We start from the raw sequence: 25,963 nt of genomic DNA, 5'->3' as shown, positions 1-25,963 counted from the left end.
GCTCCTCCTTAATGGGTCTTAGGCCTAAGTCAAATCTTAGGGGGAGGAGTGGTGTGCTGGATGCTAATGCTGTCAATTGTCTTAAGAAACTGTTCTCAGTTGTCTGGAGTTTCTGATCAGCAGTGTGCCCCCATATCTCTCCCCCATAAGTTGCTGCCCCTCTAGCCTGTGTTTTATAAATTTGGAGCGGTGGACCCAGTGGTTTATAGGTCGACCTGGTTAACATCCTGTATATGCCACCCGTATGCTGCACTAGTTTTTACTTCCACCCGCCACAGGATACGGCATGGGGTAGTGGGTAAGCCCACTTCAGCTGTTGGCTCTCGTGTGCTTTGAGTGACGATATTTTTCCTGATCACGTGTGCACATCTGCCCATAGGCAGTAGCACATTTTCCATCCACTAATCATAGAAAGTAGGTAAGTAGGAATTTTATAAAGCGCTCGAATGCTGAGGCGTCTTGGCGCTGAGGAGTGTGATATGTGAAGTTCAGGCGAGCCATGGAGCTTATGTGGGGGGAAATATCCAAGTCTTAATCCTTTTCCTGACCTGGAGCCTATTTGGCTGCAACCTGATGGTGGTCGGCGGCCTGTTTCACAGTCTTGCGGCTAGATGGGGTAGGCTCCTGCCTCCCCATCTTGCTTTCCAAATATTGGGAACCTGAACCAGTCCAGTATTGGCTGATCTGAGATTCCGTTTCGGGGAGTACCATAAAATAGTTTCTGCATAGCCAAGGCTCCCACACCATACAATGCCTTGTGTGCAAGGCAAAGTGCCTTGAATTCTGCACGTTGTTGTATCAGAAGCCAGTGGAGTAGCGTGATGCTAGTGGAAGGAGAATGATACTTAGGGATGTTAAGTAGTAGTCGCGCTGCAGCATTCTGCACTGACTGCAATTTGGCCAACTGACACTTGTCAGTGCCCAAGAGTACTGCATTGCCGTAGTCCATTTCTGAGAGGATTAGTGTGCTTATTACTGTTTTCCTAAAATGCAGGGGGATAAAAGGCAGGATCTTACGTAGAACCTTTAATAGAAAGAAGCAGGAGGATGTCGCGCGGTTAATATGTCCTGCAAAGTTGAACTGGTTGTCAAAAGTCACTCCCAGGTTCCTGGCCTTGGTAGACAGAGGAGGGCCGTTACCTGCCTCGATTGGCCACCGTGCTGGGTTCCATATGGGTGGGCCCTTCCCAAACTCCATGACCTCTGTTTTATCAGTGTTGAGCTTGAGGACGTTTTGGTTCATCCAGCTCAGGATACTCTTCAGGTAGTCATGGAAGCTAACAGAATCATGTTTTCTTGTGATGGCACTAAAACTAAAACAATTCTATATCTGTTTTAAGCACAACTGCCTGCTAGGAACTATGCATACAGATCTCGTTGGACCTGGCCCTTTCTGTGCGACCATCCCCAAATTGTTTGCCTTCACCCTCCTGTTTTCTGAACTCGTCTTTGTTGGCCTTTATGGCTCTGCGCGCTTTACGACTGCTAACCAGTGCTACAGTGCTTGTGCTCTCTCCTTTTAACACGGCGAAAGTGGCGCACACCCCAATGGTGCATTCAATTTACTTGCAAGTCCCTGGTAGAGAGGTACTACATGTACCCAGCACTGTAAATTAAATGCTACTAGTGGGCCTGCAGCGGCATTGGCATATAGGTGCAATAAAAAAAATAATCATCGCACCAACGTGCCAAGGCAAGACCTGGTGGCTTTGCTAATGTTTATTGTAATTTTAGAGTCAGAAATGGCCATTGTATGGCTTTTGCAGAGAATTCTTGGCGACTTACCGTAACGTATAAACCGAAACATGTAAGTTAAGAGTTGTGTGAGTTTGATTTTCTGCATCCAGCTTCTAATGATAGTTTGCAGTTCTGGAAGACAGCACGCAGTCAGTCTGCCCAGTCTGCCAGATTTCACAGCTGAACGGTTACCTTTTACTGGAGGCAGGCAGGAGGGTCTTGGTCAGGGAGGCCAGACCCTCTTGAAACGGTGACCTTGTGGGTGAAAACGAGTGAATATATGGATTGGCCCAAACATGACGTTGATCCACTGAGAAACCTAGAAGCAAAGACAGACTGTTCAGGTAGAATGGTTCACCCCATTAACCAATCTGTCCTCTGGGCTTCCACTGAGCACCCCCACGTATGCCATCATGCCATAGTCCAGGACCTTCATGAAATGTAAGTGTGCATGATAACAGCACAATGATAGTAATGTTTCACCAGGTTGTCACGAGTTAAACTCCTTCCTTATCTCTGCATCTCTTGAATACCTTCTGCACATTGAGTACTATGGTCCCTGCTGTATAAAATGCTAAAATAACGAAATCAAAAAATACCAAGGCATGCTAAGCGAGACTTCGCTTTTTATTTTCGATGTTTACGTTTTGTGCACACATCACCTTTGACCCTTGAGACTGGCACTTCTGCAGGTTTAGCCTTGATGAAGCTGATGGAGCTACTCCTTGGATAGCTGTTCTCTTGAACCCAGCTTCAGGATCAGGGGCAGACCTAAATACACCATTGAGAGCTAACTAGCACCATAGAGAGCTGACTAGCACCATAGAGAGCTGACCAGCACCATAGACAGCTGACCAGCACCATAGACAGCTGACCAGCACCATAGACAGCTGACCAGCACCATAGAGAGCTGACTACCACCGTAGAGAGCTGACTAGCACCATAGAGAGCTCACCAGCACCATAAAGAGCTCACCAGCACCATAAAGAGCTGACCAGCACCATAGAGAGCTGACCAGTACCATAGAGAGCTGACCAGCACCATAAAGAGCTGACCAGCACCATAGAGAGCTGACCAGTACCATAGAGAGCTGACCAGCACCATAAAGAGCTGACCAGCACCATAAAGAGCTGACCAGCACCATAGAGAGCTGGCCAGTACCATAGACAGCTGACCAGCACCATAGAGAGCTGACTACCACCGTAGAGAGCTGACTAGCACCATAGAGAGCTCACCAGCACCATAGAGAGCTGACCAGCACCATAGAGAGCTGACCAGTACCATAGACAGCTGACCAGCACCGTAGAGAGCTAACCAGCACCATAGAGAGCTCACCAGCACCATAGAGAGATGACCAGCACCATAGAGAGCTGACCAGCACCATGAGGAACTGACCAGCACCATATGATGATTGTAGATCCAAGAGAAACTTCATCCAATGAGAATATTCAAAATTAGGCAAGACCTCTATCTGTGCCGAACCACTATAAATCATAGTGTTATTTCTTAATGCCATTAAAGCAGAGTTTGGCATGTCCTACAATGCTCTTCACAGAACACGCTGGTGTTTGAGCAGGGTTTTCTATACCTTTATCTTTGGGTTTAATCATTAAATACCCCGGCCACTGGTTGTGTGTACCTATGCTTGTCGACAAGGAGAAGTGAAAAGGAGCAATCATCTACATCAAGTCATTGGCGCAATCAATGGTTAATAACTTTTAATGCTGTCAATATGGGGAGTTTTGTGTGAATTAAAGTGTTTTGTTTTTCAATTTCCTATGTTTTTCATCATTTTATTCAATAAGAATTAGTCTTTTAAGCATCAGCTTTAGTCGTGAATATAATCCAATAAACGATATTTCACTGTAACAAAGAATAGAATATTGTAATAATACAGCAAGCATGTTCCATGAAGGTAATTCCCTAAGCTTAAATAAGTTGGAATATAATAGATTAAGGTGTCAGTTCAGATACTCAGTAAAGAGTTCTGATGAGGGAATCAATGCATAAGCAGAAAGGCCTTGCATACCAAGCTGAAAAAGTATTCTCAGCTATAAATCAGCAACATCAGCACATCGACTAAGCAATCTCCCATGAAGAGAGGTATAATTTCAGGAGACTGAGAGCTGCGTCTCCAGCAAAAGTGAGTGAGAGAAGCCCCTTCTAAGAGAAAACCTCTATGAAGATGCACTATTATAAACACATAACACTTTGGATGGTAACAACTGTCTTTTTCGTTTTCGGCAACATCCCATTCGATTCTAATAAACTCCTGTGAATCGGTTGATTCCCCATTTTCTCACGTCTGCACAATGGGATACCGAACGCTAGTCCTTGAAAAGTTACAGCGTCCACATTTTGTGGTCCAATCTGTTCTATCCATGAATCATCCTTCCTTTTGCCTCCTCTCCTCCTGGTGAGAATCTCACTATCAATTGTATAATACAAAACGAATTCCTATTTCCTTACTAACAGAAGGCTTCTGGAAAGTTAAAGCATCTGCAGCAAAGAAAGGAAACATCTTGTGCAAATAACAATTTAATGTGAAAAACAGGCCTTTCAATGTGAATGCATTATTTTCAGTTAATATTGAATCGACAGTTATGCTAACTTAAATCAGTACATTACTATTTCTTTTATATGCTTATAATGCCTAAATATGATCGCTTACTGCATCTTTGCATTCAAAAGTAGGGGAGAGGATGTGGCCTTACGGCTAGAGCGGTTGACCTCAAAGCAGGGGAACCGGGTTCGAGTCTCGGCAGGACACTCAACATCCTGTGATTCTGGGTAAATCACTTAATCTCCCCGTGCCCAACAAAAATGAATATGTCCATCTGTAACGCAACTAGTGCTCATGTAAAGCGCTCTGATACCTTCGGGTCAAGTTAGTGCTACATAAAACTCTCGGAAAAGAAACTGCGTTTTATTTTCACATACTTTTTGCATTTTTCCAATTAGATGTGCATTTATTTCAAAAGATAAATGTGCATCAGCAGTGGAAACTGCACCCAATGGAAAGTGTGGACCCCACCGGATGCAAAGTGAGAGAGAGCCTGGCTAGATGCAGAGAGGAGTTAGGCTGTTCAGGTGGAGTTTGCCATGCATTTAAGAGAGGTCTCCTCTTATGAGCCTCTTCAGGCTAGTCAAGCTGCGGTCTGAAATACTTCCTGCAGTGTCTCTTCAAATAATTATTTAGTACAGTAAAAGCAATGTAACTTCTTCAGAGACGCTCATTCCGCACTGAGCTTCCACTGAGCTCACCATGCCTTGGCCTGTGTTCCTTGACACTGCGTGGTCACATCCTATGATATTTGGTTCATGAAATGATCGCTCGGCTTAGAAGAGATGGTTTTTATGAGACAGGATTCACCTTCTTTAACATTCACTAAATAACTTATACCTTACAGTTTCCTTAATAGTTTTCTGTGTTCTGTTTCCTGAGACTTGATTTTCCCTCACAAGGAAGAGGCAGGGATCAGCAGAGAGACAGAGCAATGGTGTGCGTGTAAGAAAGCAGAATGACATACTCAGGGAAAGGAGTCAAAAGAGAACACTGCCGAATGATCTCTATTGCACCCGCGACTGTGTATTTTTGCACTGAAGATTGGGCAGTTTTGCACTGGAGATTGGGCAGTGTTGCAGTTTTGCACTGGAGATTGGGCAGTTTTGCACTGGAGATTGGGCAGCTTTGCACTGACAGTTGAGCTGCCTAAGCAGTATAACATGTCATTACTTCCTCGTCCATCTTCTTCATCTCAGTCATTACAAAATGAGTCCAGTTTCATCCAACAGTTTTACCTGCCCTAACCAAAACAGTTTAGATGAAAATTGAGAGGGGTCACTTTAACTCGGTACCTAAGCTAAGCCACACCTCCATTCCAGAGCAGAAAAAGTGGAAATAAACCACAGCAGTTCTTGTTTTTAGGTCTCGCCTGACCCAGCGCATGCGCTGGTCTGGCGAGACTTATTGAGAGGTCTCCAAAAAGTGCTACCAGGCCAGCCTGTAGCTACAGTGCATGTGCGCGGGCGCGCGCGCCACGCTCTGCTGCGATTACTTTCACTTTAGCGGCCGCACAGCCGCTTTGATGTTTGATCGCGATCACTTTTACTTTCCCGGCCTCCTGGCCGCTTTGCATAGACAATAGGTCTCGCTTTTGGGACCTTATAAGTATTTAGTTATGCAACTGTTGCATGGCTAAACACTTATAAGGTCCCAAAGGCGAGACCTATTGGCTATGCCAATGCTTGTTTTCTGTCTCACGAGTATAGCGGTGTTTAGGCCTACATTCAGTTCAAGTATGCATACGTTTTGCTTTTTCTTTAAGCATACATATTTCTTTTTTTGATTTCATGTTTTTGTGAGTTGCTGCACTCAACCCAGTTCTTTAATTAAGGTACACACTGGTCACATAATTTCTGCATCAGGTCTTGCCCCTGCAGTCCCTGTATTCTGACTGCATAGGTAAGCTCTTTTTCAGTCAATTGATTATTGTGCTTATATTTCTTGCTGAATGGGTGCAAGGATGGGTTGGTGACAGCTGCCTCTGCCTTTTTCTGCAATTGCGGCAGTACTGTGAGACTTTGGGAGACTGAGTAATCTCATTGCTACAGAAATTGTCAAACTAAGGGAGGGGTGGTCAGATTCTGTCAGCATTTCATCGTACTCCTGTCTCAATAGTCATGGAGGATGCAAGCACATCAACAGGTGCAAGCACTCTGAATTGCCACAGGCTACCTCTTTAGCCTCTGATGTGGGCAGGGCACCGTGCCTACTTCCTCGGAGATTCCTCTTACGGAACTACTCCGTTGTCAGGGATTTCCCATGATGATGACCTGATTAGATCTATCACAGCCCTCATGCACAGCACAGGTAAGTAGCAACTTTCCAGCTTGATGATGAAAGACAGTTAAACTATGGTACACACATCTCTCTCAAATTCGTTGTAGAAAATGAGTGTTAGGCATATGACTAAAACTCCCAGCGACTGTTGGGCCTTTTTAGGTCGAGCATAGCGCAGCGCGCATGTGCTGACCTAGGAGAGGGCCTTTTGGAATCACTTCAGCTTTTCTGAAAACTCGTGCATGTGTGTTTCCATTTTCCACACATTGTATTGGCCTTTGCGTGTGGCTTTCAAAAATGAAAGCAAGCAATTGGCCAAAGGCGGGTGCAAGTCCCACCTTTTCCAGTCAATGTTTCCTCCCACGGCATCCAGCTTGCGGAAGCGAGCAGGGGCGCACAGGGTGCCTTCTGTTTTGGATCTTGTTAAGATCGCTTTCATTTTCGCGGCCGCGCTTGTCTCAAATGCTTTTGTTCCCACCTTGCTGCAGTGTGTTTGGTGTTTGTACAGTGTGCGCTACCCTGATCCGCATGCCGTTGAAATGACTTTGGCAGGTCTTACTTGGTAATTATCGGTCACTTCCCCCAATCAGTATTTTTCGCAGTCTGCAGTCTGGTGCTTAGTCTGTTTTTTGTGCACTCTGGAGTAGTGATCAGTCACTCCCGCTGCTTGTGCCACGTGCATGAATGATGTGACACTCTCTTACTCCTCCATCATGCAATCTGTAGTGCTCACCAGTCACTTGTGCTCGGTTTCCTTTATTCAGTCTGCAGTAATAAGTGGTCAATCTCACTCCCTTCCATTCGCGGTCAATCTTACTCCATCCTTAATCACTCCGCAGTAATAACCATCCAGTGTTCCCTGTTCTTCATCTGGTCTGTGTGATTTGGAGGTGCGTGGTATGAGTCATAGGTCCTAGAAGTTATGCTTTATGTACTCATATTTCATGTGTAAATGTACTTAACACTTATATCTGTCACGTGTGCTGAGGCTTTGGTAAGAAGTTTTGTTAAGCTCCGGCTTACATCGGTAGAGTGTGTGGTATCTCTACGCCTTTCAGCACCGTCATATCAGAGAACGGATGAATTTTGTGCACTTTTTCTGTAGCGCCGGATACCTATGACTCATACCACGCACCTCCAAATCACATATTATCAATAGATGGCTGCACAGAGAACACCATGCCCAACAACATGGGAGATAGACCGAATAGGGACAAGGAAGCAGAGGAGTTATTTAACAACATTGCTAGCAACACACCCCTGAGCACACTTTCACAGGGTGCTTCAGCTACCAAGAAAGAAGGCCTAAGGGAGAAATTTGTTAGGCTAGAGAAATTAAAAAAGAATGAACTCTCACGATGGTGGGATGCCGCCACTTTGAAACAATATATAAAACTGAAAAGGATCCCCAGGGGTCTGAGGTCACAAATCCTGCCTACCTATGAGGATTTGGAAGTAGACTTAATGAATGGATGGGAAAAGGAACTTTGTAACAACTCTAACAAATTGATGAATATATTGATAGAAAACTGTGAGAGGAAGGTCACACAATTACAGAAAGACATAGACACGCTGGAGTCCGAAATTAAGGAGCTCAATATACCTGAGGGCACCTTTAAGAACTATGCTATACTTAATGACATCCTAGAACGCCACGTAGCAGAGATAAAGATCCGTAAGGCCCGCAAATTAAGGAGAGACGAGCGGGACTATTGCGAGGGACGTATATTTACCTTCGCCAAGAAATATGATCACCTTGTACCCAGGGACACACAAAAAACTGGAACCGAGGGTGGCTCACTGGGATCCAGCTCCACCTCACTTAACACGACACACACCAGTGGCAGTGAGGCAGAGGATCTGGGTAATATCACTAATACTGGGAGCAATTTTTTAGTAGAGATAGCAAGAATGAAGAGGGGGAACAAGGAATACAGACGGGCACCCCAAGGAGAAAAACCAGGAGGGGTAAGAGAGGAGGAAAGAAAGGAGGACACACCGGGAGTCAGGACCAGGTCCTGGAATCAGAGGAGGTAGACAATGTGAACATTATCAACCTTAGTGACACACAACTCTCACGAGATGCTGTATCAGTTCTGACCAGAGGGATGAGTTTCTGTCCAAAAGTTGCGGGTGATATTTGTGATGTGAAGATTGATCTGTTTAAATTTGTCAGACGCATTAAACTTAAGAAACATTTTGAATCTATGAGTACTGTTAATAAACGTGTGGATAAACACTTGGGCATGTCTACACTTAGTGAAAACTCTATACAAGACATCATAGACACAAGACTTCTCCTAACACTAACGGAATGCGAGGATGAAGCTACAACAACAGATGCCATTTTGAGAGATCTTAACATCGCCACAGATAGTAACATCTCTAGTAATCTTAGAGAGAAGTCCAAATCGACTCCCACACTGGCCGCTGGCAACAATGTTGACATATTCCACAGACTGGTATTAGCAGACCTAGACAAACATGAGGACAAAAAAACGACAAACCACATGAAACAAGACAACCTGACGAGAGAGGAACGCAAGGCATTAAAAGACTTAAGCAACAACTGTGATTTAACTATTCGTGAAGCAGACAAAGGGGGTAACATGGTGGTTATGCGTAGCCTAGACTACAACAATGAAATCAGATCTCAACTTGCTGACCCTCTATGCTATGAACCACTCAGTACGAATCCTATTTGGGGTCTTACAGATTACATAAACACGCAACTTAGACGCTGGCATGGGCTAGGTTTAATCGATGACGATGAACTGATATTCTTGAAAGTAGATAGACCAAGGTTCCCATGCCTATACACTTTACCCAAAGTGCACAAGACTTGCTCTTTTCCCCCGGGCAGACCGATAATATCGGGCATTGGAGGCCCCACAGAGAGAATCTCGGAATATGTTGATACATTTCTCAAACCCATGGTGGTTAACCTCCCCTCTTACATTAGGGATACAAAACATATTCTAAGCACTCTAGCTGATTTTACCTGGGAAGATGGGATGATCATGGTAACTTTAGATGTCACTGCGCTATACACCAGCATTAGGAGAGAGGCAGGGATGATGGCGGTAAGAAGAATGCTATACAACAGATCAGCTACCACTTGGGAACACACTGAAATGCTCATGGAAATGGTGACATTACTGTTGGACAACAACGTTTTCCTATTTCAGGGTGACTGGTACAGACAGAAGCAGGGCGTTGCTATGGGCTCCAGATTTTCACCTTCATATGCCAATCTCTTCATGGGATGGTTTGAAGCGATGATGATCTGGGGCCCACGGGGCACTAGCTGGAATGATTCAATATTATACTGGGGTAGGTATATTGACGATTGCTTCATGATTTGGACGGGGTCTCAGACACGGCTGACTGAATTCATAGAACATCTTAATACCAACGACCAAAATATTCACTTCACCTCAGAACAGAGCATCAACAGTATTTCATTTCTAGATGTAGAATTCTATGTGGAGGGCGGATGCTTGCAGAGCAGATTATTTAGGAAAGCGACATCATGTAATTCGGTACTCCATGCCTCAAGTTCGCATCCACCACACCAGATTAGGTCAATACCATATGGAGAACTTGTCAGGGTAAGACGCAACTGCAGCACCGACACAGACTTTGAAATACACAAAAGAAGTACCATTAAGAGATTTAAAAATCGGGGGTACACTCAGGAGGTTCTAAGAAGAGCCGAACGGAGAATTGACTCAATCACTAGAATAGATACTCTTAAAGACAAAACAATACCTAGCAAAAAAAGTGACAAGATAAGACTAATTACCAATTACAACAACTGGTCTGAGATTCTGAGACGTAGCCTGTCAAAACATTGGCACTTACTCAAGGCGGACAGAGTACTCAATGAATATATCAGCGACAAACCTGACATAACTTTTAAAAGGGGGTTCTCACTTAGGAACATCTTGAGCCCGAGCTACCCCACACCTAATAACAGAGACAACTGGCTGACCACATACTCACGTGGTTTTTCCGGTTGTGGCAAATGCGTGGCTTGCAAATGGGCACACGATAGAATCACTGAATTTAGAGGCCCTGGTGGCAGAACTTATAAAATCATGTCCAACATCAACTGCCTCACCAAATTCACTGTGTATGTTATTGTATGTAAATGTGAACGGAAATACATTGGTAGTACTATCAGGCCACTACGCGAAAGAATTGGAGAACACATGAGAGCAGTTAAGAGTGGGGACATGAGATACCCCATAGCTGCCCACATGTCTATCTGCCCCAAGCAAACGACAATGAAACGCTTTGAGTACTATGGCATTGACCATATACCGAGACACCCCCGTGGGGGCAATCGAGAACTAACACTAAGACGAAAGGAGGCACTCTGGATTTTGAAATTGAGAAGTACTGAGCATGGGATGAACATTGACCATGAGCTCCATTACTTCCTGGGCAGATAGACTTGACTAAAAACTGAAACAGGAGAGCTCAACTTGATACATGAACATACTACCCAGTTTTCTCTGTATCTAGCTTTACCTGTATACCAAGATATGAGGGAGAACAATTGATGTGGCACAGAAGGTTGCCGATTTAGACAAAACAGCTTTAATATGATATACGAATATACTACCGATGTTGTTTCATATACTGTAGTTTTTAATAGAGCAAAATGTATGTGGCATATAAAGTTACCGCTTTTCTTTACCCCAATGTAGAACAGTCATATGTGTATTACGGAGAACCAAGTGATGTACTGTTTTAATAATGGACAAGTGGATATTGACCTACTTACACGTAGGTTGTACTAATCGTTACTAAACCGGGACTCCTAATGTTTATGTTCACTGTGTGTGTGTAATTCCCGAAACAGGTATCAGACACTATTGGCAAGCATACGCTGCATATGTATGTAACTTTGAATTCTGTTAGCATCTCAGAGCCTTATTGCTCCATTCCTTAACAATTGTTAGCCGTATCTATGGAGAGATCGGAGGGCACTTAGCTATAGGTAACTCACGAACAGGCACAGAATCGGCCCACTTGCGTACACATCACGATCGTTATTTATTAAAAAAAACAACCACAGTTCGGATTCACGTTTTAACTTAGGCAACGTATTATTTACGGATATACTAAAAGCTTTATGACATTGTCAGATCGGAACTTTAATTTAACAAATAAGTTACTACTTGTACTACTTGTAGTCTGTTTACCCTGCCAGTCGCTCTAACGAACGTGAGGAACGCGTAAACACGTAAACCCGGATATATTCTTGGTTTAGTTTCCTGTCACATGACATTGATATTCGGAGACTGGGTGCCACACTCGGCGGACCTTCTTCGCGCACTAAAAAGATTCGTGTAGGAACGGGGGCACGCTATTTGATGCAACGAAAGGTAGGATAATTTCGCGTACTGAGACGCGGAGACTACCGCTTTTGGGACACTGTGATTATTTATTTTAGCCTTAATCGTACATATAAGGTACATTGATAGTATGTATAAGGGCACCTAAGGACTTCAGGAGCAATATGGTGCCAGTAACAAACAGACCGTAGCTTATATCTGAGCCTTGTTTATGTTACACTGGATGCACTAAAAGACGTTAGGAATAGTCGACACAAGATGTCTAACATAGACTTGGTGTTGTATTGGTGTAAATGTGGCAACTTAGATCGCCGCAGACGGATTATTATAAACGGAGATCTTGATACTTTATTCTACTATATTTTCCATAGAGAAGCGTTTGTACTCGAACACCTCCTTGTTGTTGCCGTGTCCTTCCCCGTTTCCACGTACTGAATACAGAACCCCTTGTGGGCCGGAATTACAACCACAATCAAAGTAGGTTAAACATAGAACTAGCATGTGAACTTGCACAACGGCACGACGGTTTGATCTTTATCTGATGCCTTTTTTATCTTTTAATCCCCGTGTTCAAACAGAGATTTCACGAATACCAAGAAAGGTAATCAACCCACCTTGGTATTTTGGGTGTTATTCATTTAGTCTCGGTATTTCGTACTGTGACGTGGTACTTTCATCCCACGACGGCGATATGGTTACTGATAATGAGCACGAATAGTAGTTCACTTAGTAACCACGTAGTCTCACGATCGGGTCTTCTCTCTCTCCATATATTTGGTTACTTCCAAGACTTTTTGCTCATCATTCCCCTTATGGGTTCCTTTCTTTTGGAAAAACAACTTTCCACAACGTAATTACCCACTGTTTGGAATCACGATACCAAACTATATGTTGATTACTGTGGATCACATGTAATGTTTGTACTTTCACGGTATGAGTTGGCATTTTTTCTGTTTATTTGTGCAGCCTTGAGGAAGTCGCGGGTTCACATTCCCGTTGCGACGAAACACGTGTTGGCTGTATTCTCGAAACTTCACCTGGAATCGTCTCATTAAAGAAGACTAGAAAGAGATTGTATTCTGTTTTTTCAAAAAGAAGTTATGCTTTATGTACTCATATTTCATGTGTAAATGTACTTAACACTTATATCTGTCACGTGTGCTGAGGCTTTGGTAAGAAATCTTCATCTGGTCTGTGCCCATAATAGGTCACTTACGCTCTCCTCTGTCCATGCTCGGTAATGATGCTATAGCTTCTCCTTTCCTTGCCTATATTACCACTCAGTCTATGGTACTCCTTTCCCTTCTGCATAAAATCTCGAGTCTTCATCCTCTGAAATCACCTTTCCTCCCCCTTCGCTCTCCCTGTCACTCATGTTCCCTGCTGAATCTTGAAACCACAGTGAAAGTTGTCAGTGGATAAAGGGAGGCTAGGCAAATCAGGACATTGCTTCTGAAAGGCCGACGGGGCTGAGGCAGAGAAGTGATTTGCCCAGGATCACAGGATGTTGGGCCAATGCCAAAACTCAAACTTTGTTCCCTAGCTCTGAAGTCGACACTTTTCAGTGCTATGTTATAGCTTTTCCCTAATGGCATTTGCCTCTCCTAATCGGTTACTTTTTCTATAATAGTGCTTAATTTGAGCTGGTGCTTTCCGGAACTAACCACAGCACTTAATTATAAACACTGGCACCTATAGCATAAAATGGACCTAGTGTTTCTGGAGTGCTCTCTATAAGGATTACTTAAGAACATATTACTTTATGGAACACACACTGTTATTTTTAAAAATACCACTTTAGGGCATAAGAATTTTTGTTACAAACATGGAAATTAAGTGATTGGCCCAGGATCACAGGATGTTGGATCCGATGCCAAGACTTGAACTTTGTTCCCAAGCTCTAAAGTCGGCATCTTTGCCTGTTACACAATAGATTTCCCCAATGACATTTGCTTCTCCTAATCTGTTCCTTTTTTTTTTTATAGAGGTGCTAATTTGAGCCGGTGTTTTCCTGCACTCGCCACCGCATTTAATTGTCAACACCGGCCCCTATAGTGCAAACTGGACCCAAAGGTTTTGGAGTGCTTTTTATAAGCACCATTTAAAGATATATTAAAATGCATTATAATACGCACAAGTTAAACTCATTCCTGATATATTTTTTATTTATAAAATGCGATGTTATTGTGCGCAATGTTTTACATGCTCTTTGGCTTTTATAACACGCACAAGTAAAACGCATTTCTGATATAGCTTTTATTTATAAACTGCAATGATGTTATTGTGCGTGCCGTTTAATATGCATTTTTGCATTTTGTAACCTACAGTGCTGTCGCCAGGCCTCGGGAGAAGAGGAGGGGTACGAGGCAACCCTCATTGATGACAGCTTTCCACCTCTCCTGCAGGGTGCTGGCGGCCCCTTTAACGCCGGCTGGCTCATCGCGGACGAGTTAACACCCCCTGTGACGTCAGCGGCAGGGAACCAATCAGCCGCGTCCATCCCCCGTAAGACGGAAGCCCGCGAGGAAGCCAGCGCGAAAGCCCATGGAGGAGAGTCAGGAGTAGCGGAGAAGGCGAGCGAGGAGAAGAGTGGAGAGCGAGAGGCGGTGGTCGGTAGCGGAGCAGAGCGAATCACGAGTACGACGGAGGAGGAGGAGCAGTCCGGAAGAGGCGACTCGGAGGGCCATACCAGCCGGGACGGAAGAGGTGCAGAGCCAGGAGGCCAACTTCACGGCATCTCGCCCCGCCACACGCCCGGAGGAGTGTGGCTGGGAAAGGTACGGGGCCGGATCCTGGGGCTACTGTCCACAAGGGGAGGGAGTTAAAGAGGGAGGATTTTTGCTTTTGTGTGGGGAGGTCACGGGGTGTCTTGAGGGGGAGGTTTGGGGTATTTTTTTCTCTTTCTTTTCTCTGTGTGTTCCCAGTACCCGAAACACTCACAGAGCTTCCCCCCCCCCCTTGATCACGTGTGTACAGTACGGTGACGGACCCCCGGTGAACCTTCACTTCCCTTTCCCCCTCAAATCCCTGACGTATCAGGATAATCACCTAACCCCTGATCTTACCTTCCCTTTTCACATTCCGCTGAGGCAAGCCCCCACCAGAAACGGGACCCCGCCGAGGTGAAGATAACCGAGACGGACAGGACACCATCCTGACCGGGACACCTACTTGTGGGACTGCAACCTCCGCCTTCCACCATCTTGAGAGGGAGAAAGAAAAGAGCACATCCGGACACTTTGTTTCCAATAAAATCTCAACACTATCAAGTCGTCTAGTGGCATTCTTATCAGAGACCCGGAGGGGATAGAGGCTAGGTGACAAGTGCTTAATTTGAGCTGGTGGTTTCCGGGACTCACCAAGGCACATAATTATTAATAACGACGCTTATAGAGCAAACCTAACCTACGATACTTCAGTTGTATATAATGTTGTTTTAGGTTATATATATATGGTGCCAGAAAGGGTTATAATACTTTTTTTTATTATAGCTTATAACTTTTAAACATGCTGCACAACATTCACAATACTATACAACACATATTAAAAATTTTAACAAAGCCCATAGCTCTGTCAAAACACTTATAATGCCCCAGATGCCAATGCTTGTTATGTATTGTTGTGAGTTCAGGCAATCTTTCTCTCCAAGTGCGCACACAAAAAAAATCCCCTCTTTTATTTTTAAGGTTTTATTTGAAGTCAATGTTAGTGAAGAATAAATGCAAGAGTATTATTGAAAATATCAAGACAACTGTACCGAATGCAAAAGCACAGAATGCTAAAAAGAAAAGATAACACAAGGTACATTGAAGGATCCCTAAATGCCTAATCTTGACATCAAAGGTTTAGCATTTGTGAGGGTTCTGTAGTTAGATATTGTCATCATGCATGCATACCAAAACATCATCTATTTTCCAGAACACTGCTGCCTGTCTCCAGGATGAGGCTAAATGATGTCTCTGTAAAGGGGTTGTAATGAGACAATCACCTTGGCACAGTTCCACACGGATGTGTTGTGCTCTCTTATTGTCCTAGAATGAATCAAAGTCCCGCTTTCTCCCTGAGAGAACTGTGAACAGTCAATTCATGCTACTCAAACCATTTTTTTGAGAAAAATAAATCTCTTGATTCGTAGTGGCAGATGAGAGAAATAATATCAGAATTCACTTACATATTTGTGATAAAACCTAAAGATTCTATACCTTTCGCTAAGCACCAAGCATTTCCGTGAATACATTAAATTTTGAACTTAAAGCAACCTATCAGAATGTGCGATAAATTTAAGACACAATGTTACATGATATTGAATATAAGTGCATATGGATAATAGCATATTCCCTTTGTCGTCAATGAGCAAATAAGCAAAGGCGTGATTCAGAGGGCTCCTAAGAGACAAAGAGGGCAAAATATATAACTGCACTGTTACAACAGACGATCTACGACGAGTTTAACAGTTCTGGACCTGAAAGGATTCAATTCCTTTATTTTTCACATTACCTTCAAAAAACCTTCAAAATGGTATAACTCCAACCCATCCTTCCTTTAGTTGGTTACTCCAAGGGATTTACTAGTCTCTCTAGACCACAAAGATGCTTTTATTTGCATCTTGCCTAACTCACAACGGGTCCTGCGTGTCTGCGTCTTAGGTTGCCATTACCAATTCTCAGTGTTACCTTCCAGGCTAACATCTGTTCCAAAGGTCATCACAAAACAGCTGGCTCTTTGATCAGTATCCTACATTGTATGGGCATTTACATATTTTCTTACTTCGATGACTGGCTAATTTGTGCCTCCTCATTTCCTAAATGGTTCAAAGATGCTCAAAGACTTTGCCAGCTGATCCAGCCCCATGGGTTCATCATTAGTTGTGAAGTCTCATCTGTTCCCCACACACATCTTCAATTCATGGGTGCTTATGCATTGACATGAGTCTGTTGTTTCTTCTGTAGTCAAGGAGTCTGAAGGTAGCATCCTGTCTGATGGCTTTGCTGGAGAAATCACAGACAACACCCAGGATATGGTTGAAATGCAGGGAGAGATGGATCATTGGTCACAAAGTCCAATTCAAACCTTGGTTCAATACCTACTTGCTCACTGGAGTCTAGTCTTCAATAAATAAAAAGCATCGGTCCCTGTGACTCCTCAGACTGTTGTGGATCTCCAGTGGATACTGTCACTAGAGAACCTGGAATCAGGATCCCCTCTTCTCTTCCACCTTCCATTGACAGCTCCACGAGTTGAAGAGTGATTCTGGGGGAATTCTTTATTCAAGGACATTGGTCCTTAGAAGAGAAGCCAAACTCATCCATTTGTGGGTAGTTTGCTGCGACTCCTCCGGCCCAGTTACATTTTTATCTGATACTTCAGGGTCAGGTGGTTTGTGTGAGGTGGAACAATCAAGCGGCCCAATAAGAAAAGTGGATTGATGCTGCTGGTTCTTTGACTCTTAAGTGCACTGGGCCTTATTGATCAGGCCCCAGTTAATATACTCTCACCACTCAAAGTATAAAATGAAATAGCTAATCCCTGATTGACATCTTTAACTTACCTATAAGTCCCTAGTATAGGGTACTAGCCCTCCTAGGGCTAGTAAATTTAAGGTCACTATTGGACTGCAGCTCATATTGTTCCACCATTACAGTTACAAAGTAAAAACATATCACCAGGGCAGCTACTGCTAGTCAGGCAGCTTTTAAACTGCCAACCCGACTTAGTAAAACATACCCTTTTGACAGCTCAGATATTTTTTGTTTTTATATTTATAAGTTATCCCCAAGGATGCCCTTAGAAGCCCACAAGACATGGTGCATGTTTCTTTTGTGACTTACATGTCTTGACAGTGAGAACAAAAACAAAACTATTTGCACTTTAGTAAGGCTGGCAGTCCCATTGGCTAACATCGAGTTAGATTAGCTCACGTACTATATGCTAACTTCCATTTGGGACTGCCAAACAGTACTCCAAAATATCACATTTATTGGTATATTATACTCAACTTAATGCTGAAGTCAGGTTTAAAGTAACTTTTAATCTAAAGGAGATTTTAGAAAGTTTCCAGTTTCTTGCCTCAAAGTTCAAGTATCTGTTTCTAATTGACTAAAGCAGTTGTCACCTGAGACAGCCTGCTGCCCTTCTACGAAGAGGTGCAAAGCTCTACCAGAAATGCGGAACACAAGGTCTGATAGTGGAGGAAGGTGTAACTTCTTCCAACAGGATTGCTAGAGGTGTGTGGCCACAGATTGCCCAGCTTCAAAGAGGCTAACACATCTGATTGGCAAATGTGAGTCACACTGTAGCCTGCCCTTTCCTTTGAGTAGGTAGACAGGCTGGCATCTCCCCAAGAGGGAGAAAACCTGTGCAGAACTAGTTTTCCAGGACAGGTAGATCATTATACTCAACACACCCCAGGGGCATGCCATTCGCTCTTACACAGGGAAGAAGGGTCCCGACATTTTGGATTTGGGCAGAGAGATGAACTGTGGGATTATTTAGTGCCAAAACCACAAAAAAATAAGTAATAGTGGGTAGGGTTGCCATGTGGGAATTGTAGCCCCATTGGCTGGTGAGTCATCCCCACCCAAAAACTTGAAATTGGCATAAAAGTGGCAACCACGGTTTCCAGCATCAGAACACTGCTAGGCTTCGTAAAAGAACAGAAGAAGGACTGCACCTGTTAAACCTGTGAACCTCAAAAAGAAAGGCTGCACCGATAAAGTCTGCACCTTCTACACCTGCTAAACCAAGACAGGACTTCAGAGAGAGAGAGGCTGCTACTACTGTCAACTTCGTGGTGAGAGACCCCAAGGGCTGGACCCACTCCCACTCGTGCCAAGGACAAATGAGTGGACTCCAAGGGATAGCCTCCTGTTAAGCTTAAGGAACACAAAAGCTAAAACCTCCTGCACCTGCAAAGTGCATAGCTGACCAATAGCCACTGGACTTGCCCTGGACTCTGATGGTGTTGTCCGTGAGATCGAATCCTAGTCCCAAGAAGAGCCACACAGATCCTGGAACCAGGGCTGATGCAACAGCATACTCTTCCCCCCCACAGAACTACAACTTGAAAGTTAAAAGCAAAAGATAAAGTTTTCTAGGCACAGAGTCTGAGGCTCACAGACTACCACTATTTGCCCATTCGTGGGTAGCCTCGAACGCTGTTGAAAACCAAGACTTCATTGGACCGGTGGACTTTACCTAACTGTCGACGTTGAACCCAACGCTGGCCTCAAGCTGCATAGTATTCCACCAACCTCACCATTAATGAGAAAAAGAACTTGAAAAGTGTTTTGGAAATAAAATCGTGGCATGGATGTTTGTTCTGTAATGTTTCTTACTTTTTGACTGTTTTGGTACTGATAAATACTTTACATTTGCTTTTCCTTCTAGTTAGGCCTGGCTACTGAGCTGAAGTTTTATTTAAAGAAACCTAACTGGACCTGATACATACAAATTAGTGACATTATTACTTGGTGAGGTCTCGCAACCATATAATAATCCATAAACTGCAGAGGAACCTAAAGGTTCTTCTTTTAGCTTCTCTAGCCTGTGAGATGTTTCTTTTGACAAAGCCAAACCCTTTCTCTTTGATGACAGATTAGTTGCCAGAGAGTGAGAATGGGATTGTGAGCCGGCTGAATCAAACCTTTCCATCCTCAGTGATGTTGACGCTGTTTCCCAATTTTTTCCAGAAGATTATAACTTGTTTCTGTCTTTGAAGACACCTTTCTTGTTCCTAACTCTTGTTTCCTAGTCACATGTCCAAAGTTTCTGAGAGGTTGATGTACTATATATGCCATAGCCTTAAGCCTCCTTTATGCATTTCCTCTAAATCCCTTGATCCCAGTAGTTTTGAGGAAAATTCAGGACAACCATATACACTTTCTTCTGATAGTACCTAGTTGGTCCTGGTGCTCTTGGGGCCATATTGTAAATGGTGCCGCAGTGGGGGAGTAACAGGTGTGTGTGCCTGTTTCCTGTGCCGTGGGGCACTGTAGTATTACAGAACAAGGCGCAGACGCTTGTGCGCCTTTTTCTGTAATACAGATCACCCAATGCACACTGAGCACTGTATTACAAGCTGTTCCCCTGGGGGACAACAGGTGTGTGTGCCTGTTTTCGGTGCCCCTAGGGCATTGTAGTATTACAGAAGAAGGCGCAGATGCTAGTGCGCCCTCTTAGGTAATAGAGATAGCTCCAGTGCACATTGAGCGCCAGAGCAAGCTTCAGAGGGCATTCACGCATCACCATGGGGATGGTGCCAAATTCATATGAAGAAACACTTTGTGTATGCACCCGTGTCCTGTTATAGATTCAGGCGCAGAGGAAAAGAGGCCATCAGGAGTTGCACTAACTACTCCGTGTTCCCACTGAGTGCGCTCCCTGCAAGGGGGGGGAATATGGTCCCATGGATCACCCTGACATTGCCCTGCAGGTGAGTTCAGTCACTCACTGCACCTGCCTACAAGGGGAGGTCTGTGCTCCCTCTTTAAAGTGCTGACGGGTGCTGCCTTCACAGAGAAAGAATGAGTGGCTGATTCAAACAGCTGCTCCCTAGTTCACTAATGCAAATTTGTGACTGCCATGGAGATGGCACATTACTAGTATTAAGGTGCACTGTGCCTGTTTGCGCCAGCACACCTATTTAAAGGTGCGCGGTGGAGCAATCTGGGACAGTGCTCTTGTTATGTAATATGGACCCTGGTATCTTCTGTTGGTTCAACTGCCATTAATCCCTCCAAATTACAACTTACTCTTCTCTGAGAAGAACCTCTCAGATGCCTTCAGCTAGGGGCCTGATTGAGAGGTTAGGTTTGGAGACCCAGGGCTATTCTAAGGCTGCCCTTTGTATTCAGCAGTATTGTAGACCTGACACTTACAAAGCATATGCCAAGAGTTTTGGTGGCCCTCTAGGGTTCTACTTGCATCCTCATGTGAACTAGTTAAGAGTCAATATTTTATTCAGGAAGTTTTTGTTGGGTCTATAATTTTCCACCTCAAGAAGCCAATGGGCAGTGATCAATGCTTTTGGAGAATAGATGTTCCTCCAGTTGTTGAAATGGCATCTAGCCTTCTTAAGAGATCTTTTCTGACATGGGCAGTGTACACTTTCCTGTCCCACCTGGGCAACTTATTTTGAATTTGGTTCAGAATCGGCACAAAACCTCGCAAAGCACGTTCATCCAGGTCTGCTCCTTCATGTAAAGTTTCATGAAGATCTGTCAAACTGGAGCCCAGAAAGAAATAAGTCCCAAAAGTGCAGTTTCCCATGTTAATTCTCATAGGAACTCCTGATACAGAAAAAAAAACCAACTGAACTGAATTACACCAAATTTGGTAAAAAGTTAGAACTTTACACAGAAAGCAAGCTTTTTGTGATTTGGTGTAAATCTGTTGAGCCATTTTTGGGAAGATATCATTTAACGAGGGGTTCGGGTCAGGCATGAAGGGGTTAACCCTCAGAAAAGTTAGTTATATCTGGACTGTTGGTCCCACTGCAGACCCATGGGATTACCAGAGTACCAGGAGAGAGCTTATTCTCCGAACAATAATTGAAATATCACTGTAACAGTGCTGGTACCACAATACCTAATGATCAAATTGGCTGGCCACAAAACTGAAGAAAATGTTGCAGTCATGATTACAGTACTTGGTCTGAGAGTCCTGAAAAAAATGAAAGGTCACATAAGGGAACATGGTTGTGTGGGAGGTTCCAAAGGGAACCTCGCTCCCTTAAGTTAATTTAAAAAATATACATATTATTTCAGGTTCCACTGTACCAGCACCCGCTACTGCAGTACTCAATGCAGCACCTCGATTGTACTACCGTTCCAGTAACAACACCATGGTACCAAAACAATTGTGCAGGTTGTAGGCCATGAGCAATGGGGTTGGCTACATGCACTGTCTTAGGCATAGGGCCACCCTGGTGGTATCATCCTACTAGGGTGTGGATAGGTGGCGATGATGAAGCATGTCACGATAAGTGAGTGAGCCTTCTAATCCAATATCTTAGGATATCCAAGAGGTCTGAGGAGGGACCAATGTCCCATGGTAGGATCCAATCACCTTCTTCCCCCTATCTCCTAGAACATTCCAGTTGCTTTTGTGTGTACGGATTGACACTGGGAGAGTGCAACTAGTCTTACTGTCTTTTGCTTCCTACATTGTGGTAACAGGCATAGGGCCAACCCAGCTATGCACACTACTGAAGGCTGCGCGCATCTGGGGTTTGAGCACCATTGGGGGATTGGGCATCTGCAGTGGGATGCAGTGCTTGGCTGCAGGCCAGGTGTTGTGCCCAACCCTCAATGCACATGGTGGCCAAAGGTCATGTGCAGTGGGGGTTGGCTTGCCCACAGCAGGTTAGCACAGGTCCTGTCAGCTCCTGAAACCATTTGGTGCCCTACTCACATAAAATAAAATCAAGATTTACCACATGCCAATGATACACAACTCTGCACAAAATTCTCCTCTGCTTCAGACATCTAACACATCGAACAGTGCTTGCACATCATCCAAACCTAAGTGTCCAGTGCCTACCTGAAGCTCATCCCAACCAAAACAGAATTCCTGTTCTTTGCTAAGAACAACAAACAAGAAAAATGACAAACCTGGCTCAATGACAAACAACTCGATTACTTTGAACCCCAAATTTCATTGAACACCAAGTTGGCTTGTTACCAGCCTCTCTTCTAAAATAATTCAAATTGTTTCTCCCAGAAAGCATCTTCAGAACCGCTGTTGAAGCCTTCTTACTATTACAGCTGCCTGGTGGTAATACCCACCGTCATTGTCTCCCAGTCTCCAAACAAAAATCTTTAGGAGCATTCTACATGCCGCAGAATGTCTCATCCAGGGCCTGAAGTAATGTGATCGTATCACCCTATCCTGATAGAACGCCCTTGGCTTCCCTTGTCAGCCTACACCATCTTCATAACCAGCTGCATCATTTAAAAAAGCCATCATAACCAGCCCCCATACTCATCTTGCAGACAAGCTCAACATCTCTAGTGGATCTCTGAACATTTGCAGCCAGGACACCATCAGATGGCAGACTAAGATGTTTTTAAAAGAAAAAAAAAGTTTAAAAAAGAAAAAAGCAAGACAGTAGTTCTTTTCCATCCATGCGCCCAGGATTTGAAACAACATCCCTGTTTCTATCGGGAATGCCTCATTGTTGCTGTCATTTAGGTAAGATTTTAAGACTCACCTCTCTAAGACTACATCACAATGTATTAACCATCCACAGCCCAGCTTTATATCCCAGGATTCATTCACTTTAACCATTTGCAGCTCTCTGCTGCCTTTTGGCATACCATACACATACCATATACATACATAGGTACATAAACTCCCTCGTCACATAAAATTAATATACATCAGTGTATTACAACTATTTAAGATGGGCACATGCCCATACATCCACTGGTGGATAATCTATTGTCAAAAAAGCTTTAGCTTTTCTCATAGTTTTTTTTGCAACTGGTTTTACCTTTAAGCTACAACTTCCTTCAAAACATGCCTCTGCAACCCACATCAGGTGCGCTCAGCCTTTATTTTATTTAACATGGAGTACTAATTGTTCCCCAAAATATATTGGTTTGGTAACAGTGCACAATATAACTTTCAGCATTCATAACCACACTTGCCTCCAGGGCTTATGCTGTTTCCATGTCATTCTCCCACACCTGTACACACTTTAACTATATGGTGTGTGTAACTATATGCCCTTTGCAAACAACTTTATTTTTGTAGGAGCTTATAGAGTAATGTGAATAGCAGTATAAAAGATGATGTCATTTGAGATGTCATCAGTGATGTCATCAATGATGTCATCTGAGATATCATCAGTAATGGCATTTGTGATGTCACTTAACATGTCATCCATGATGTAATATATGACGTCATTAGCAATGCATGACAGAGGTGCAAGCTGTAGTTAATTCACTAAACTATAACTGGAGAAATGTCAGGGTTGTTTAGTTTTTATTATTAAACATTAGTTCTTGTCTCATTCCAACACCTTACTATAACATCACTTAATCCTATGTTTTTTCAGTACATATGTGTATACATTTTGATATATTTGGAGCTACCGCGATTATTAAATGATTTCTTGACGTCACTATAATTTCTGTCTTTTTACAGTTGTGGGTTTTTCGTAAGTGCACTGTAGAGGGGATATACAGCTGAGAACAGTCACACCTGGGCCAACAGACTCATGGTTTGTGAGCACCCACAGATGGAAACGTTCCACTTCACTGCCACCCTGGAACGGTCACTGCCATCCCTGGACCCTCTGTGACCACATTAATTTACGAATCTCAAACCGCATTACAAAAGTTGTTTTGCGTAGGTAAAAAGAGGTCATTTGAGCATTCAAGTCTAACTCACTTGCACAAGTAACTTTGTGAATCGCGTCGTATTATTTACAGTTCTTCCTCCATTTTCCAACCTGTCTGTTATCAATACCTTCATGTTCCACTTGATTTTGCGTCTGTCTCTTGGCTCGTGTAGATAGGGTATCATTGCTCTTGCACGGTGATTCATAAAGGACCCCCCTGCCCTCTGTGGAATAAGATAACTGTCAGGCTAATTCACTGCATGGTTCAGGTGCGCTGAAACTATATGTGTGAACTACGACAATTAAATCTTTCTCTGTGCCGCCGTTGTCTGCCAGCCCCACAGAGACAATCCTTCCTGTGCTCCAGTATGCGACAGCGGGGATATTAAATGTGAATGGAGAGAAAGGAAGACCAGGCACAGAGGAAAGGATTTACAGATCATGCCGTCATTTCTACTTCCTGCTTCCCCTCATAGCCACCCACACAGTGCGCAGCGGCGTCACAAGGATTGGTGTCACCCAGTGCGGTAACTTATGGTGTCACCCGTGGGGTCCACACCCCCCTAGTGACGCCACTGAAAACACTCCAGAGCAAATAAAGTTCAAGGCGATTTCGCTGCACAGGGTCACAGGCTGCCGTTCAACTTGGAGCGGGTAATAAAAAGCGCAGGGTGCCTACCTGTTTGGCAAGGACAGGCCCGAGGCCTAGACCCATGCACACACGGCGCAGGGAGGCAGCTATTTGCTCTGGGGTGTTTTCAGTGGCGTCACTAGGGGGGTGTGGACCCCACGGGTGACACCATGAGTTACCGCACTGGGTGACACCAATCCTAGTGACGCCGCTGCACCCACAGAAACCATCTTATCGCTCCGCGTCTTTCTACAGCTGTGACATCTGCATGGACCACACTGAGACGAGTGTACTACGCGCCTTTCTTAAGGGATGCTGCAGCACTGCGGGCCCCTTTCTCCCATCGTCTGACTCATAGATACTACAGACTGAGTGGTAGGGCCTGAAAGGCAGACAGGGAAGAACCATCACACACACCACATTAGACACCAGCTACAGTGTTCACCTCGCACAGACCTTATTGCTGGTCCACTGCTCTTGCTTCGATGACCACCTTTCTTTGCATCACCAAGCCACCACTTTTCCAGTCAAGACTTTTCTTTTTTTTTTTACAAACCATCACCATCAGGTGTGTTGGTCCAGATGATTCCACTGAAACAAAGCAAGACTATCTCCCATAATGCATTGCATGTGTTAAATGAAGGCTGAGGGAAGGAAACATGGTGACATGGAGACATCTGCTCACCCTTCATGTTGCGCAACAGTTCTCTGATGTTTGGCATACTATCTGGCCTCGGGGCAATCAGAAGGGAAAATGGGAGGTGGGCGCCACACGTCATCTCTCTTGCTCCCTGGTCACCACGCTTTACAATATTTCAAAGTTCAAAACGGGGAACTTTCTGTCTGAAGGCGAGACAAGGCTACACCCCAAAACTCAAATCTGACAATTTTATACATTGCACATAAGGCATCGAAATCTTGTGCAAATAAGGCTGGGGGCCGCGCGTGCGCCTCAGCACAGAGAACGGGGCACCACTTGGTCGAGTTGTTGCTCAGCTTGTTTTGAGAGACTCGTGGTCTCTTGCACGTCCCTACTGTCTGAA

The 25,963-nt window shown here is 44.1% G+C and overlaps 1 protein-coding gene across 3 annotated transcripts in view; it reads left to right on the top strand.

The window, feature by feature from the left end:
* Positions 1 to 15,210, top strand: part of LOC146860497 (uncharacterized) — a 574,354-nt gene extending 559,144 nt beyond the window's left edge. For 2 of the 3 annotated variants that reach the window (XM_085644405.1, XM_085644406.1), the window contains exon 4: positions 14,274 to 15,210. In XM_085644405.1, the coding sequence (XP_085500531.1) occupies positions 14,274 to 14,771 (498 nt within the window). In that variant the 3' untranslated portion in view covers positions 14,772 to 15,210. The remainder of the gene's footprint in view (positions 1 to 14,273) is intronic. The other variant, XM_085644407.1, reaches the window with a different exon arrangement.
* The last annotated feature ends 10,753 nt before the right edge of the window (positions 15,211 to 25,963 follow it).

The sequence above is a fragment of the Triturus cristatus genome, chromosome 3_1, assembly GCF_964204655.1.
Source record: "Triturus cristatus chromosome 3_1, aTriCri1.1, whole genome shotgun sequence".
In the NCBI taxonomy this organism is placed as follows: domain Eukaryota; kingdom Metazoa; phylum Chordata; class Amphibia; order Caudata; family Salamandridae; genus Triturus; species Triturus cristatus.
The sequence above is the reverse complement of the archived record's forward strand: the minus strand, read 5'-3'. Positions and strand labels throughout refer to the sequence as shown.